The sequence below is a fragment of the Fulmarus glacialis genome, unplaced genomic scaffold (genome assembly GCF_000690835.1).
Source record: "Fulmarus glacialis isolate BGI_N327 unplaced genomic scaffold, ASM69083v1 scaffold40719, whole genome shotgun sequence".
NCBI classification, from domain to species: domain Eukaryota; kingdom Metazoa; phylum Chordata; class Aves; order Procellariiformes; family Procellariidae; genus Fulmarus; species Fulmarus glacialis.
In genome coordinates this window covers 10307-22202 of record NW_009233311.1, presented here as the reverse complement: position 1 = coordinate 22202, position 11896 = coordinate 10307, and the positions used below count along the sequence as shown (strand labels likewise).

Below are 11896 nucleotides of genomic sequence, written 5' to 3'. Positions count from 1 at the left end.
CAGTTTGTTTACCTGACTTCATTCTAAATGCTATTGTTCTTAAATATCTTGTGGGGTAAGAATCAAGGCACTAATTTGGACTTTTTTTTTTGTTGTCTGCAAATACTTTGCTCAAAAGACTACTGCTGTGTAAGTATGAATATTATAAGATGCATATTCAAGAATGTATTTCTAACATTAAATGCTTGTTTTGTTTCTGGGGGGTGTTTTGGGCTGTCCCTAGCTTCAGCACGCAGATGTGGTGGTAGTTGGCAGTACAAAACCCGATGATGTTCCTGTGAGCTGGATAAAGCCTGGAACCACCATTATCAGTTGTTCTCGTGACTTGCTGTCAGGTAAGAGGCGTTAAAAGATGACAGTTCTTGAAAGTGATGTATGGCAAGTCTTTGAGATAAGTGTGTGGCATGTTGGTAACAACGCAATGTGGTTAAAAGCTACATCTTCAGGAGAGGGCCTTTAAAAGTGGATGTTTGTGTACAGGGGATGTGTACATGTGTCTCTGATGTATAAATAGGAAAAAGATGTCAGGTGAGGGAAGAAAGGCCGGAACAGATTCTTCGTACCAGGATTGGTAAATAAGTGATGATCCTATGGATTCAAAGAATTCAGAGGGAAGACTTTTGGGTCATCAGATGATCTATATTATTTAGTGCTGTTTTGTACAGTGTGTTATCCTGTGACTTCTGTGAACTCACCTGGATCATGGGGAACGGAGAAGAGGGGGAAAAATAGCAACTGCAAAGTGCTGTGAAGCTGTGTGCAGAGAATGGTGCAGGAGGGAGTAGAGAAATTGTGTAGCTAAGAACAGGCAGAATGTCTCCTGCAGTAATTATTCCTACAAAAAGAGCTTGGATTCCCCTCCCTCCTCCTCCCCTGACTGGCTGGGGAGGGGGTATATGTTCATGAATTTTTCAGTTGAAAAACGCTACAGAATTTTATTAGGAATAAAACTAAGAAAGCTTCCCAGAAGTATTCTATCCTACTGCTAGAATTGCATTTCCTGTAAAATTCCTTGAAGTCCTGCGAAGACCTCTAGATATTTTCTAGATTTTTCACATGTACATGAATTTGACTATTCAGTGTCCAGATGGGATTATGCTGCGAATGAACAGGAAAATAAGGAAGTACATGGGTAGTGTAATTGGTTAATGTGTTTTTCTAAATCTATCACAAATGCGCTTATTGACATCTATTGATACAAAACTGGGGAAATGGGCATAAGGCCAAGGCAAACTAATTGTATGGTTCTTAAACTAGGGATATTCCCTAAGGGCAAATTAAGCAGACACTCTATGCAGAGCTAATGCAAGAAGAGCTCATAATAAAGCAGTTCCCTTGCAAAGCATGGCCTTAGCAAGAGATTCCTTTCCTTTTCTTTTGTGATATGCTTTTGACTTGAACACACACTGCGGGTGTGGGAGGTCTGGGTTATTATTCACTCAATTGTCTGAAGGCATTTGGCCAATCATCTTCCACCTCCCAGAACAGTGCTCTGATCCTAATGAGGATCTCAGGCGTGGGTACCAAGCCTTATGCCTTGCTGATGCTGCACAAGTTGTCCAAAACTAATTCATGTTTTCTTTTTCCTAGCCTAGTGATTAGGATACTCCTTGCATCTTTAATGCCCACTTATTTTGCATAGGGATTGTTGGATATAGTTGTTAAATATCTGTGGGACAGGGCTCGGAGAAGTGAGAAGACTTGTGGGTTGAGATAAAGACAGTTTAATAGGAAAAGTAAAGGCTGCGCATGCAAGCAAAGCAAAACAAGGAATTCATTCACTCCTTCCCATCGGCAGGCAGGTGTTCGGCCATCTCCAGGAAAGCAGGGCTCCATCACGGTGACTTGGGAAGACAAACGCCATCACTCCGAATGTGTCCCCCCCGCTTCCTTCTTCTTCCCCCAGCTTCATATGCTGAGCATGAGATCATATGGTATGGAATATCCCTTTGGTCAGTTGGGGTCAGCTGTCCCAGCTGTGTCCCCTCCCAACTTCTTGTGCACCTGGCAGAGCATGGGAGGCTGAAAAGTCCTTGACTATGTAAACATTACTTTAGCAACAACTAAAACATCAGTGTGTTACCAACATTCTTTCACACTAAATCCAAAACACAGCACTATACCAACTACTAGGAAGAAAATTAACTCTATCCCAGCTGAAACCAGGACAAGCAGGTACCCAACCTACTAGTGTAACATACTCTTACATGAAGGAGGAGTGGGGGAGAAAAGGAAAGCAGCAGAGAAGAGAGGGAATGGTGGTACAGCAGTAGCACCTATAAATAAATAAATGAAAAGGAATGGCCCCTCCTCCTTTTAATCCTTTTAAGCAGAAACCTCTTAGGTGTCGAACTCAGGGTAGAGGTGAAGGTCTATGAAGGCAGGATGGGGGTGAGCCAGTCGTTGCAGCCTGCGTGGGCACCGCTGATGACTGAGCTCTCCCAGCTCTGTGTTTGGCCTGGTGCAAGTCCCACTTTCAGATACCTAGTTCTCTCCTTCCGTTGCAGAGGGAGTCTGGGTCTTCAGAGACCTAAAAGTTAAGCAGTATAACTGGATGCCATTTCTTGAGACTTAAGTATCTTCATGCCTTAGTTGCTCTATAGAACTATAGATAGTATTAGTGTTTCCCTTCCCTGAAAGAGTGCTCTTAGGAAAACTGCATTAAAACATTTGAGTGGTGTTCACGTATCACAGCAACATTCATTCTTAGGGCAGGAAACTTAAGATTTGGCATAAGCATATAGATTTCTTTGCATTTTTCAAGTTGTAGCAGTGGGCTGTGCTAAGTACAGCATGTCTTTGGAAAGGCAGCGTGAGATTTTTAGCAAGATAATTTAAATAGGACTTATCTACCAAATGCCCATCTGTCTTTATGGTTATGCTTTTGAGATTGTCATAATCTTGGAGAAACTCCGAAAGAATAGCAGAAATGCATTTTAGCAGCTTTAAAAAATGCTGGCCTCAAGATTTCCTAGAGAGGTACATGAAACACAGGTGTCTGTTTGACAGGAAGAAAGCACTTAGTTTAATTGCAAGGTATGTATTAAAAGCCTATTGTGGAGCAGTCGTGACCTTGGAGAAACAACTGTCTTACAACTGGCTCTTTACTTTCAATATGTGGTGGAATCTGGCTGAGGTGCTTGGAAATTGTTCTGGGTTTTTTCTTGCTTTAGAAATGTCCAACTTAACATCTGTGGGGTCACAGGAGCTAAATGAAGCCTGAAAGAAACAAGGGCCATGAAATAGCTTTTATTCTTCCTAGATGATGTCTAGATTTCTATCTTGCGTAGCTATACATGTAGTCTAACATACTCGCATGTTTTAAAAGCACTCAAAATTTGCAAGGACATAGCTGAATTGGGCATCTGTAATGATGTAAGCCAGGAGAGTAGAGCTAAAAGTACCTGCTCCAAAGTGACAGAATTCTTTTTCAAGTATTTTTTTAATCTGATCAAAGATTCTTAAATTATCACCATTTTAAAAAGTTCTACAATTTCTAGCAGTGCAACATTTATTCTGCTGCACTAACGATTTTGGAATCAAGTGAGTGCTGGTAGTGTCTTGCAGGAAAATACTTTATATGTAAATGTATAGAAGTGAAAATCAAGTTTCTGAACAAAACTTAAGGATGCCAAAATTATTTGGGATTTGATGTCCAACTCCTTTGGGGTCACATGAAAGCTGAAGCCATATGGTTTAAGTACGTTAGTGGGAAATTCAACCGTTTCCCCACTTCTTCTCTATTCTAAGCTGCCTGAGCAGACAGGTAGTGCGTGACAGGGACTCTCGCCCATCTGCACAACAGGCTACGAATAGATGGGCGGATGGGCCTTCGTTAGGATGGGTCAGAGGAGGGAGCGCAGTGTCTGCAGTTCGGCTGATCTTCTGGCCTAATCCAAAGCAGAGTGTGCTGTTCCGGCTCCCATCTGGAAAATTTATCCTGAGAGCTGTTGCAATCCTGTGACTGTCTTGCTAGCTCATGTGTGCATGACTTTCACCTCTAGCTTCACCTTCACCCCTGTAAAAGCCTGGTTAGTCATTTGTGGGGTGAGTGTGTAGCATAGGCAGCTTGAGAGAAGTAGTTTATTGAAGGGAAACGTCTAATTCTGATGTGTATTTACACACATGCTAGCTCTGCCCTGATAAAGAAGTCACATTAAGCCAAATAACGTTAAAAGTCAAAATGTTTCTGTAAAGCACAGCTGTCTGAAAGGGGATTTTAAACTTCATTCTTCCTACTTCATTTGTCTCTTTGGCAGCTCTCCCAGCCTGGTCTCAAAGCAACAACAGTCAACTTATGACTGTGATAGACTGTTCCAGTAAAACTCCTCTGTCTGAGTCTAAAACTGAGCATCTCCAGAAGATTTTTTTTTTTTTTTTTTTTAAATTGCAAATGTTAATGCACGTAGCAGGACTTCTCAGACACTTTCTTAATTAGAGTTCAGTGTCAGGACCGTCACCTTCTGCTTGGTTAGCTTTGTCACTGATGTATAGATGCCTGCTGGCAATAAAGTTTGAGAAAGGATTAGAAAACATGCTGAATGAGGCTGAGGGTGTCTGCGGAAAGCGTTTCTTGCTCTCTCTCGGTGGTGGGTGTGAGGGAGTGGGCTGGAGCTGAGCATGGGGTGGTGGGGTGCTGTGCTGGCTCCTCTGCACGCCTCTGCCTGCCACTCCGGCTCCAGCCTGAGGTTTCTGTGCCCTGCCACCGCCGGGACCCATGACGGGAAGGGTAGTTGTGCAAGGCAACGTGAGCGTTTTATGATCGGTGCAGATGGGATGAGTAGAGTGAGAGCTTGACCAGGTCAGGGTTTGCACTTCAGTTCCCCTTAGGAGAAAGGTTAAAGCTGTCAGCGTACAGTTGTTATTTTTTTATGACAGTTATGTCTACGCCCTTCAGAATGGGACTAGGGCCTTGATATGCCCAGAGAGACCAGGATGTGAATTTTGGAGAAATTGTGTCTAGATAAAAGTCAATAAGCAACAACAGAAGAACAAGCCAACAGAAGGATTACAGGAAAATGAGAAAATAATGTTTAGTTACGGTAGCTAATGTATGATTATTATATGATATATTGCCAGTAGAAACAATTATAACTGTCTCTAAAGTTGGAGTCACTCTGAATTGTGTAGACTCTTCAGAATATCTACTTCTAATGTCACATTGATGAAGATAACTTTTGCTGCTCAAAAAATTTTGCATATTCTGATTTTGAGTTATAAATCCTATTGGATAATAATTCTATATAGTATTTTGTGATCATTTCATTGTTCTCTCTCGCTGTAATGGATGTGTGGGAAAAAAGGAAATTCTTCACTGTGCTCATTTAGGTGTTCTTTTTAAAAATACATATAGCTTTTCAAATCCTCACAGCTGCCTGGCCTTTTTTTTTTTTTTTTTTTTTGTCCAAAAGCAATTATTTGGATCCTGGAATTAATCTCTGTGTTTCCTTATTTTCTTTTCAAAGTATGTGTATGCTTCATCATATGCATGTGTGTGTTTGCGTAATATGCTTCAGAGCATGCAGTTGCTCTCAGATTTTCACACTATATCCATCCTCCAGGGTGATTTCATTTGAAGTATTAAAGAAGCCACCTATAATTTTGTCAGTGACATTGTTAAATTTCAAGTCAACATTCAGAAGTTTTTTGTTTGGACATAGCTTTCCAATATGCATGCTCCCACTCACAAAAACTTTGTGATTTACTAGTGCAATACTTCTGTTTTACAGCGAAACACAACTATGATCAGCAAAACCACCATGCTGCTGAAAACGCTGTTGGTTCTCTTGCAATAGCAATGCGAATGCAGGTTAGTGTTACTTCAAACATTGTAAATTTGTTGCTCTTTCTGTAAGTTGTAGAAATTGCTTCTACAGTTTAGATTTTAATTTTTGTTTTGCTCTTTTGAACATCTTACCTGCCTTCCATTTGAATAACAACTCTTAATCAGTTAGTTAGGGTGTCATGCCTGTTACATTTAGTTAGAGAAAGGTAAATTAAAAATCAAACATGTCATGATTCTGATTATTACAGTAAAACTTGGCAGAAGCACTTGTATCAGTAGATAATGTTACTTATTCTGGTAAAACAGTGAAGCCTAATTATATTTGCGCATGTTTTTTTGTGGTGTGATGGATAGAGGGTCCAAAAGCTTGTTGTTTTATGTGGAAGCAGCATAAGTCAGTGTACAATTAATATCTTCCGTTATTTTTAAAGTGTGAGAGAATAAAAGTAATTTTCCATTTTACCAGAATAAAATCTCCAAGTGCCCAATTAGCAACTTTTCTCTGCCACTTATGTGTTAATGGTCTTGTCTCTTTCTGAAATGTGGACAAACAATAGGACAGTAATAGTGCAGTGGTTGTTTTTTCTTTCATCCTAAAACCATGAAATGGAAAGACTTTTAAGTTTGTTTTTTGTTAGCCTTTGCCATAAAAGCTATTTCAACATTCTCGTGAGATGATTTGAAATTAGTGTTCAGTATTTATGATGCAGCTGGTGTGTGCTGTTTTCTTGTTTAAAAACAGAACATGGTAAAAAACACGGAGCGATGGGTCCAGTCCCAGCAGCACAGGAAGTGGGACCTCCGCTGCTTGAAACTGCAGCCCCTCTCCCCAGTGCCCAGGTAATAAGTGGGTTTTTTAAATTAAAAAGAAAGAGTAGGCAAGTGTTAAATGTGAAATGAACTTGAAAATGGTCCGAGCCTAATTATTTTTTAATCTGCTTATGTGGACTACATGTTGTGCCTTTTTATTGTATGCCTCATTGTGATCATGTCCTTCTGTTTCCTATCAATTTTTACTTTTATGATGTGCATTGCCAAGCGTTATTTAATGAAGACCTAAAGCTGGAAGGTTTCATTGAGGGAGGGAGGTGAAGCCTTGTGGCATGTTAACAGAAATACAAAATATAAGAAGTTCCTAATCACTAAACCCTAGTGTAGGAAGGTGTTTATGGATCTAGTTAAGGCCCAGTGATTTCAGTGGCATTTGATCTTGTATTTATTTTCTTCCCTCAGTAGAAGTACTTTCTTCTGCGTTAGACTTTTAAATTCCTGTGTAGATGTGAAAAGCAGGAAGCGTATTTATTCTCACAGCCAGAATCTTTTCAATCAGTCTCTGTCGTTCACCTCCCAAGGCTCATGTCCAGCCCGCAGGGATTTTAGGTCTGCCTTGGCACGGTTGCTGACATCTCTGACGTTTAGAGCATCCTGAGCCCTTTGGTGTGCTGAAGTGCTTTGCTGTGTGTTGGTTGCATTGGGTCACGGAGAGAGGAACCAGCGACTTGAAGTGAGGTTCTGCCATGTAGGAAAGCTTGGAAATTTTTGCGTGCTTATTTGTATGCATGCTTCTGGGCCATGCAGATGATAAAGGGACTGGAGCACCTCAGGTAGGAGGAAAAGCAGAGAGAGCTGGGACTGCTCAGCCTGGAGAAGAGAAGGCACAGGGGGATCTTATCAGTGTGTATAAATACAATGTATATAAATACAAGGTACAAAGAGGCTCTTTTCAGTGGTGCCCAGTCACAGGACCAGAGGCAGTGGGCACAAGCTGAAACACAGGAAGGTCCAGCTGAACATCAGGAAACACTTTTTTACTGTGAGGGTGACCAAGCGCTGGCACAGGTTGCCCAGGGAGGTTGTGGAGTCTCCATCCTTGGAGATATTCAGAAGCCACCTGGACATGGTCCTGGGCAACTAACTGGCTCTAGGTGGCCCTGTGTGAGCAGGGGGGTTGGACCGGATGGCCTCCAGAGGTCACTTCCACTCTGTGATTCTGTAATTCTGAATCCCACTGCTGTGTTTTTGGAAAGCTCTGACAAAATGTTTTCTTTTCTAAGCATTTTGATTCAGTTTTCACCGTCTCTTACGACAGTTTAATGGAAGTGGACACAATTTTAATTTAAAACAGAGATGCCAAAAGAATGAGTTTTCTATTGCACCCGGGGGTGCAAGGGGGAAGGAATGCTTGAGCTTTTCCTGGGCCAGCATGTAACATTTCTAGAATTAAAGCCTGAAAAATCTATCCTTAAATATTACAGTTAAAAGGTAGATTAAAGCGTGTGATGACAAGAGTGTGATGGTGAAAAAACTCTCAAAAAAATATTCCCAACCCATTCTATGACATTGTGTGTTTAGTACATAAATATTTACATAATTAATATATAATGGCTTATAATATAACCAGTGATAGGACTTCCATTTATTTGATAACTCTATAGCTTTATGTCTTTTTTCTTTTAAATGTAAAATAACTCATCAGATGGAAAGTATCCTGCAATAAAATGTAATCTTACAGTAATACACCACGTGGTGTGGAAACAGATGGAGTTTTCATTGAATATGAGGCGAAGCTGCTTAAGCACTAAATCTAGGAACATCTGCTTTTTGATTTCTGTGAGATCTGGGTGTTAATTGAAGTATTTCCAAAGATACTGGAAACGGAATGGAAGATTTTCTTACAAATATGCAGTAAAAAAAAATTCCAGCACACAGGCTGAGTAGATGTAGAGCCTTCCCCCACCTTTTACATTTTCCTGTATTTTGTAAATTATGACTTACCATTGTCAATGGTGGACTTCTTGCTTAACAATTCTTATTCATGCAGAAGAACCACTGTTGCACATTTCCAGCAATATCGAATAACGTAACTTATTGAATAATTCTGGTATTTCCAATATAGAGAATATTAAACTAAAAGTATCAAACTAAAAGAGCTAGCCACAAATGTAGACTTCTAAATGCTAGTTATAATCAAAATCTTTAATTTCCTGTGTTTTAGAAAATACTTTTACCAGAAATAATAGACTAGACGTAAACATTTCATATGTGTTGTTTAGCCCCAGTAGTAGTTGAGGTATAAATGTCAATTCGTTGTGAAATTATGCCTTTTATCACTTTATTGCCTGTGTCAGTGTGCAATCTGTCATTAAAGGGTTTCTAAGTGGTTAAAAGTCTAGTTGCCTTGAAGGTTCTTGAGGGAATTTCAGATGGGAAAATGATGACAGCAATGGTTTTACCAATGGAGAACCGTTAGCATCCACTGTCAGTTTTACTTGACTTCTAAAAATATTTGTAATTTTATTTATCTAGAAATTCTTTACCTTTTAATTTATTTATAAGTGTATAGCTTGGTTAGTTTTGGTTCTTCCACTTTTTGCAAGTAGTGGTACCAGCAGGGTGGGAAAAGCCTCATTGTTTCTTCCAGAACTCTGAGGGGGAGGCGTTTGTGGCCCAAGAAATGAGAGAAATAGGAAGGGTTGAGATTGCTGCAGGGAGTCTCGATAGTCTGGCCTGAGATTTGAAATAATAGCTTCTTCTTTTAGTAAAGAGGCTGATATATCTAGCAGGAGAAAAAAAAAAGGCAGATTAACTTTCTGTCATATTAGTCTACATCCTTCTCCCCTTGCCAAATACATCAATTTTTTTTAATAGGAGAAAAGTCACCCTACAAATTTTGCTCCCTCTTTAAGGGACCGCACTGTCATCAACTTACCAGTATGTTTTCTGGCACTCAAGTTGTTTTTATATGGAGAGTTCTGAATGAAAACTTTGAATATTCTTTGTGATGTGATGTTTGTAAGCCACTCTATCTTGTGTTCTTGATACATTTTTATGGCTAGTTGTGTTTGAAGTAATGTGTAAGAAAGCCAAAGGTATATCCTTCTATGCAAGAGGATGCGCTTAGTATGTCTTTGAAAGAAAGCAGATTCCAGGTTAGTATATGCAATGAAATGGTCTGCAACCCAGCCATTGGGTGCTGTGACAGAGTAGCTTCTTGTCTTCTAGTACTGGATTATGTCATTGTTTGGATGGATGATTTCTGGGTTTCACTTAGCTGCTGCAGGGTGCAAAAGTGGGATACTTGAGAATTAGAATTGAATAATGGTGCCAGTTTAGGATATCCTCAAAGAGTTGCAAGCAATTAAGTTGGCACAAACTGATCATTTGCTGATGGATGCAGAACAGCCGAAGTCCACACGTAGAGTTGAGATCTGGCAGTAGTTCTCTGTTCATCTGTGGATATTTGAGGTCTTGCAGACTGTTTGAAAGTTCAGGACATTAGCTTTGATGCCATTGCCAGATTCTATCTTAAAAATATTGTAATCAACTGAAACTGCAGGAAGGAATTTAGCCTGGTTAGGCTGAAAGTAATTAATCTCTTGGTAATTTTTTAACTTGCTTTTGTGGTGATGTGAGCAATTTAAAGCCAAAGGAGACAACCCCTCATATCTTGTGTGCTGGGCTCTGGGCTTTGCTGCCGCGGGAGCTTGCAGCTGCTAAACGCTTACGTAGACATAAGGGGCAACTAAGTCAAGCTCACAAATGAAAAATCCATGGAGGAGTATTAAATCCAAAGACCCCAGGTGGTCTAGGTCAGGAATTGCAGATACAATAGTGAGTTTATAAGCTCACTGGACTTCTGTCCTGAGCCCTGTGCATTAAACTCCTGCTATGTGGCCATTTTCAATTTAGCTGTGTTTTAGAAGTGCATGAGTTGATCTTCAAATGCCTTGTTTCCTTTGGTGCCCTCATGGGGGAGTAGCGAGGCTTTGCTTGCTTGGCAGTACCCTCTGATGAAAGGCGCTACGTGCACAAGCATCAGGTTTAGATAATGTGACTGTTGGCCAAGGAATGTATGCGCTTTTTAGTAAAGTGTATGTGCTGAAATATACTGGGAGGGAGGAGAAGAAAAACAAAAACAGAAACATCCATTCCAGTGGGACATGTTTGAGCATTCAGCAGACACGTCTCTAGCTTGATATGAAAGCATTACGTAATATTTGGAATCTGATTAAACGAGAGAACTCTGTGAAATTGTAACAATTAACAAACACTGCATGTGATTTTCAATGTTATATTAGGTGTTAGCTAGCATTTAGATTTGGTTAATAAAATGTGAGAGAGGATTGAAAAACTGATTACAGTAACCCCATTGTTGGAGTATTTGCTGTTGTTTTGTGCTCTGTCATTGACCACCTAAGCTGAGAGAAATCTCCTGGCTCCTATTTGTTTTCTTTTCCAGTGATATTGAGATTTCCCGAGCACAGAGTCCAAAAGCTGTTGATGTACTTGCCAAGGAGATAGGATTGCTTACAGATGAAATTGAGATCTATGGCCAAACCAAAGCCAAAGTACGTTTGTCCCTGCTGGAAAGGTTAAAGGATCAACCAGATGGAAAATATGTTCTAGTTGCTGGGTAAGAATGCGCAGTAATGTCATTTATGTCCCCTCACTCACATTAATATAAACATGCAGCTTACATCTTTATAATACACTGCACAAATAAGAATCCTGAATGTTTTCGGCTGTATGTTGCTCTCTTCTGAAAGCCAGGAGTTTTTGAAATTTTTTGAAGTAACACAACTTTTCTTCCAAACTGTTATTACTGAAGTAAAGTATATTTTATAAAAGGTAGTTTGTTCTAAGCTTCTTAAATATTATCTGTTGGTCTGTGGAGTTTTTCTTACTGTTTTATCAGAATTTTAAATGTTTAACTTGAAATATTTAAGTCTGCATGTATTGTGGCTGTTTAAACAAACTTTAACAGAAGCTACATGCTAATCGGTTGATATTAACAATAAATACTTTTTTTATTGAAGAACAGATTACAAAGTTTAAAAAGCCATTTTTTTTCTCTGAAATGTAGACATGTCTCCAGGCAGGCTTATCCTGCTCGCTGTTCCCACAATTATAGCAAATGCTATGCTCAGCAGAAATTATGCGCTTCTCTTCTGAAGAGCTGTGGGTTTTTTCTGCATTCAGTGACACATTTTTTCGTTCACCTGGTTTGCTAAGTGGAAACTTCTAATTGTGAACAAACACGTGAAGGTTTTCATTAATATTTCAATTACAATGTGTTTTTATGTTCTGAATTAATCTGTATGGTTGCTTCCT

General features: G+C 39.7%; 1 protein-coding gene across 1 annotated transcript; it reads left to right on the top strand.

Moving 5' to 3' along the window:
• Positions 1-209: 209 nt before the first annotated feature.
• On the top strand, positions 210-11296 carry LOC104082239 (monofunctional C1-tetrahydrofolate synthase, mitochondrial-like). Its single transcript, XM_009585280.1, has 4 exons — positions 210-335; positions 5730-5809; positions 6528-6625; positions 11025-11296. Exons 2-4 carry the CDS (start codon positions 5798-5800, stop codon positions 11200-11202), a joined length of 288 nt encoding a protein of 95 aa, XP_009583575.1. The 5' UTR covers positions 210-335; positions 5730-5797; the 3' UTR covers positions 11203-11296.
• Positions 11297-11896: the final 600 nt, after the last annotated feature.

What these genes read in the sequence shown, in the direction of transcription:
- LOC104082239 (XM_009585280.1), top strand. An exon ending in CCCCTCTCCCCAGTGCCCAG is followed by an intron (nt 6,626 to 11,024) that starts GTAATAAGTGGG and finishes TTTCTTTTCCAG; the next exon opens with TGATATTGAGATTTCCCGAG.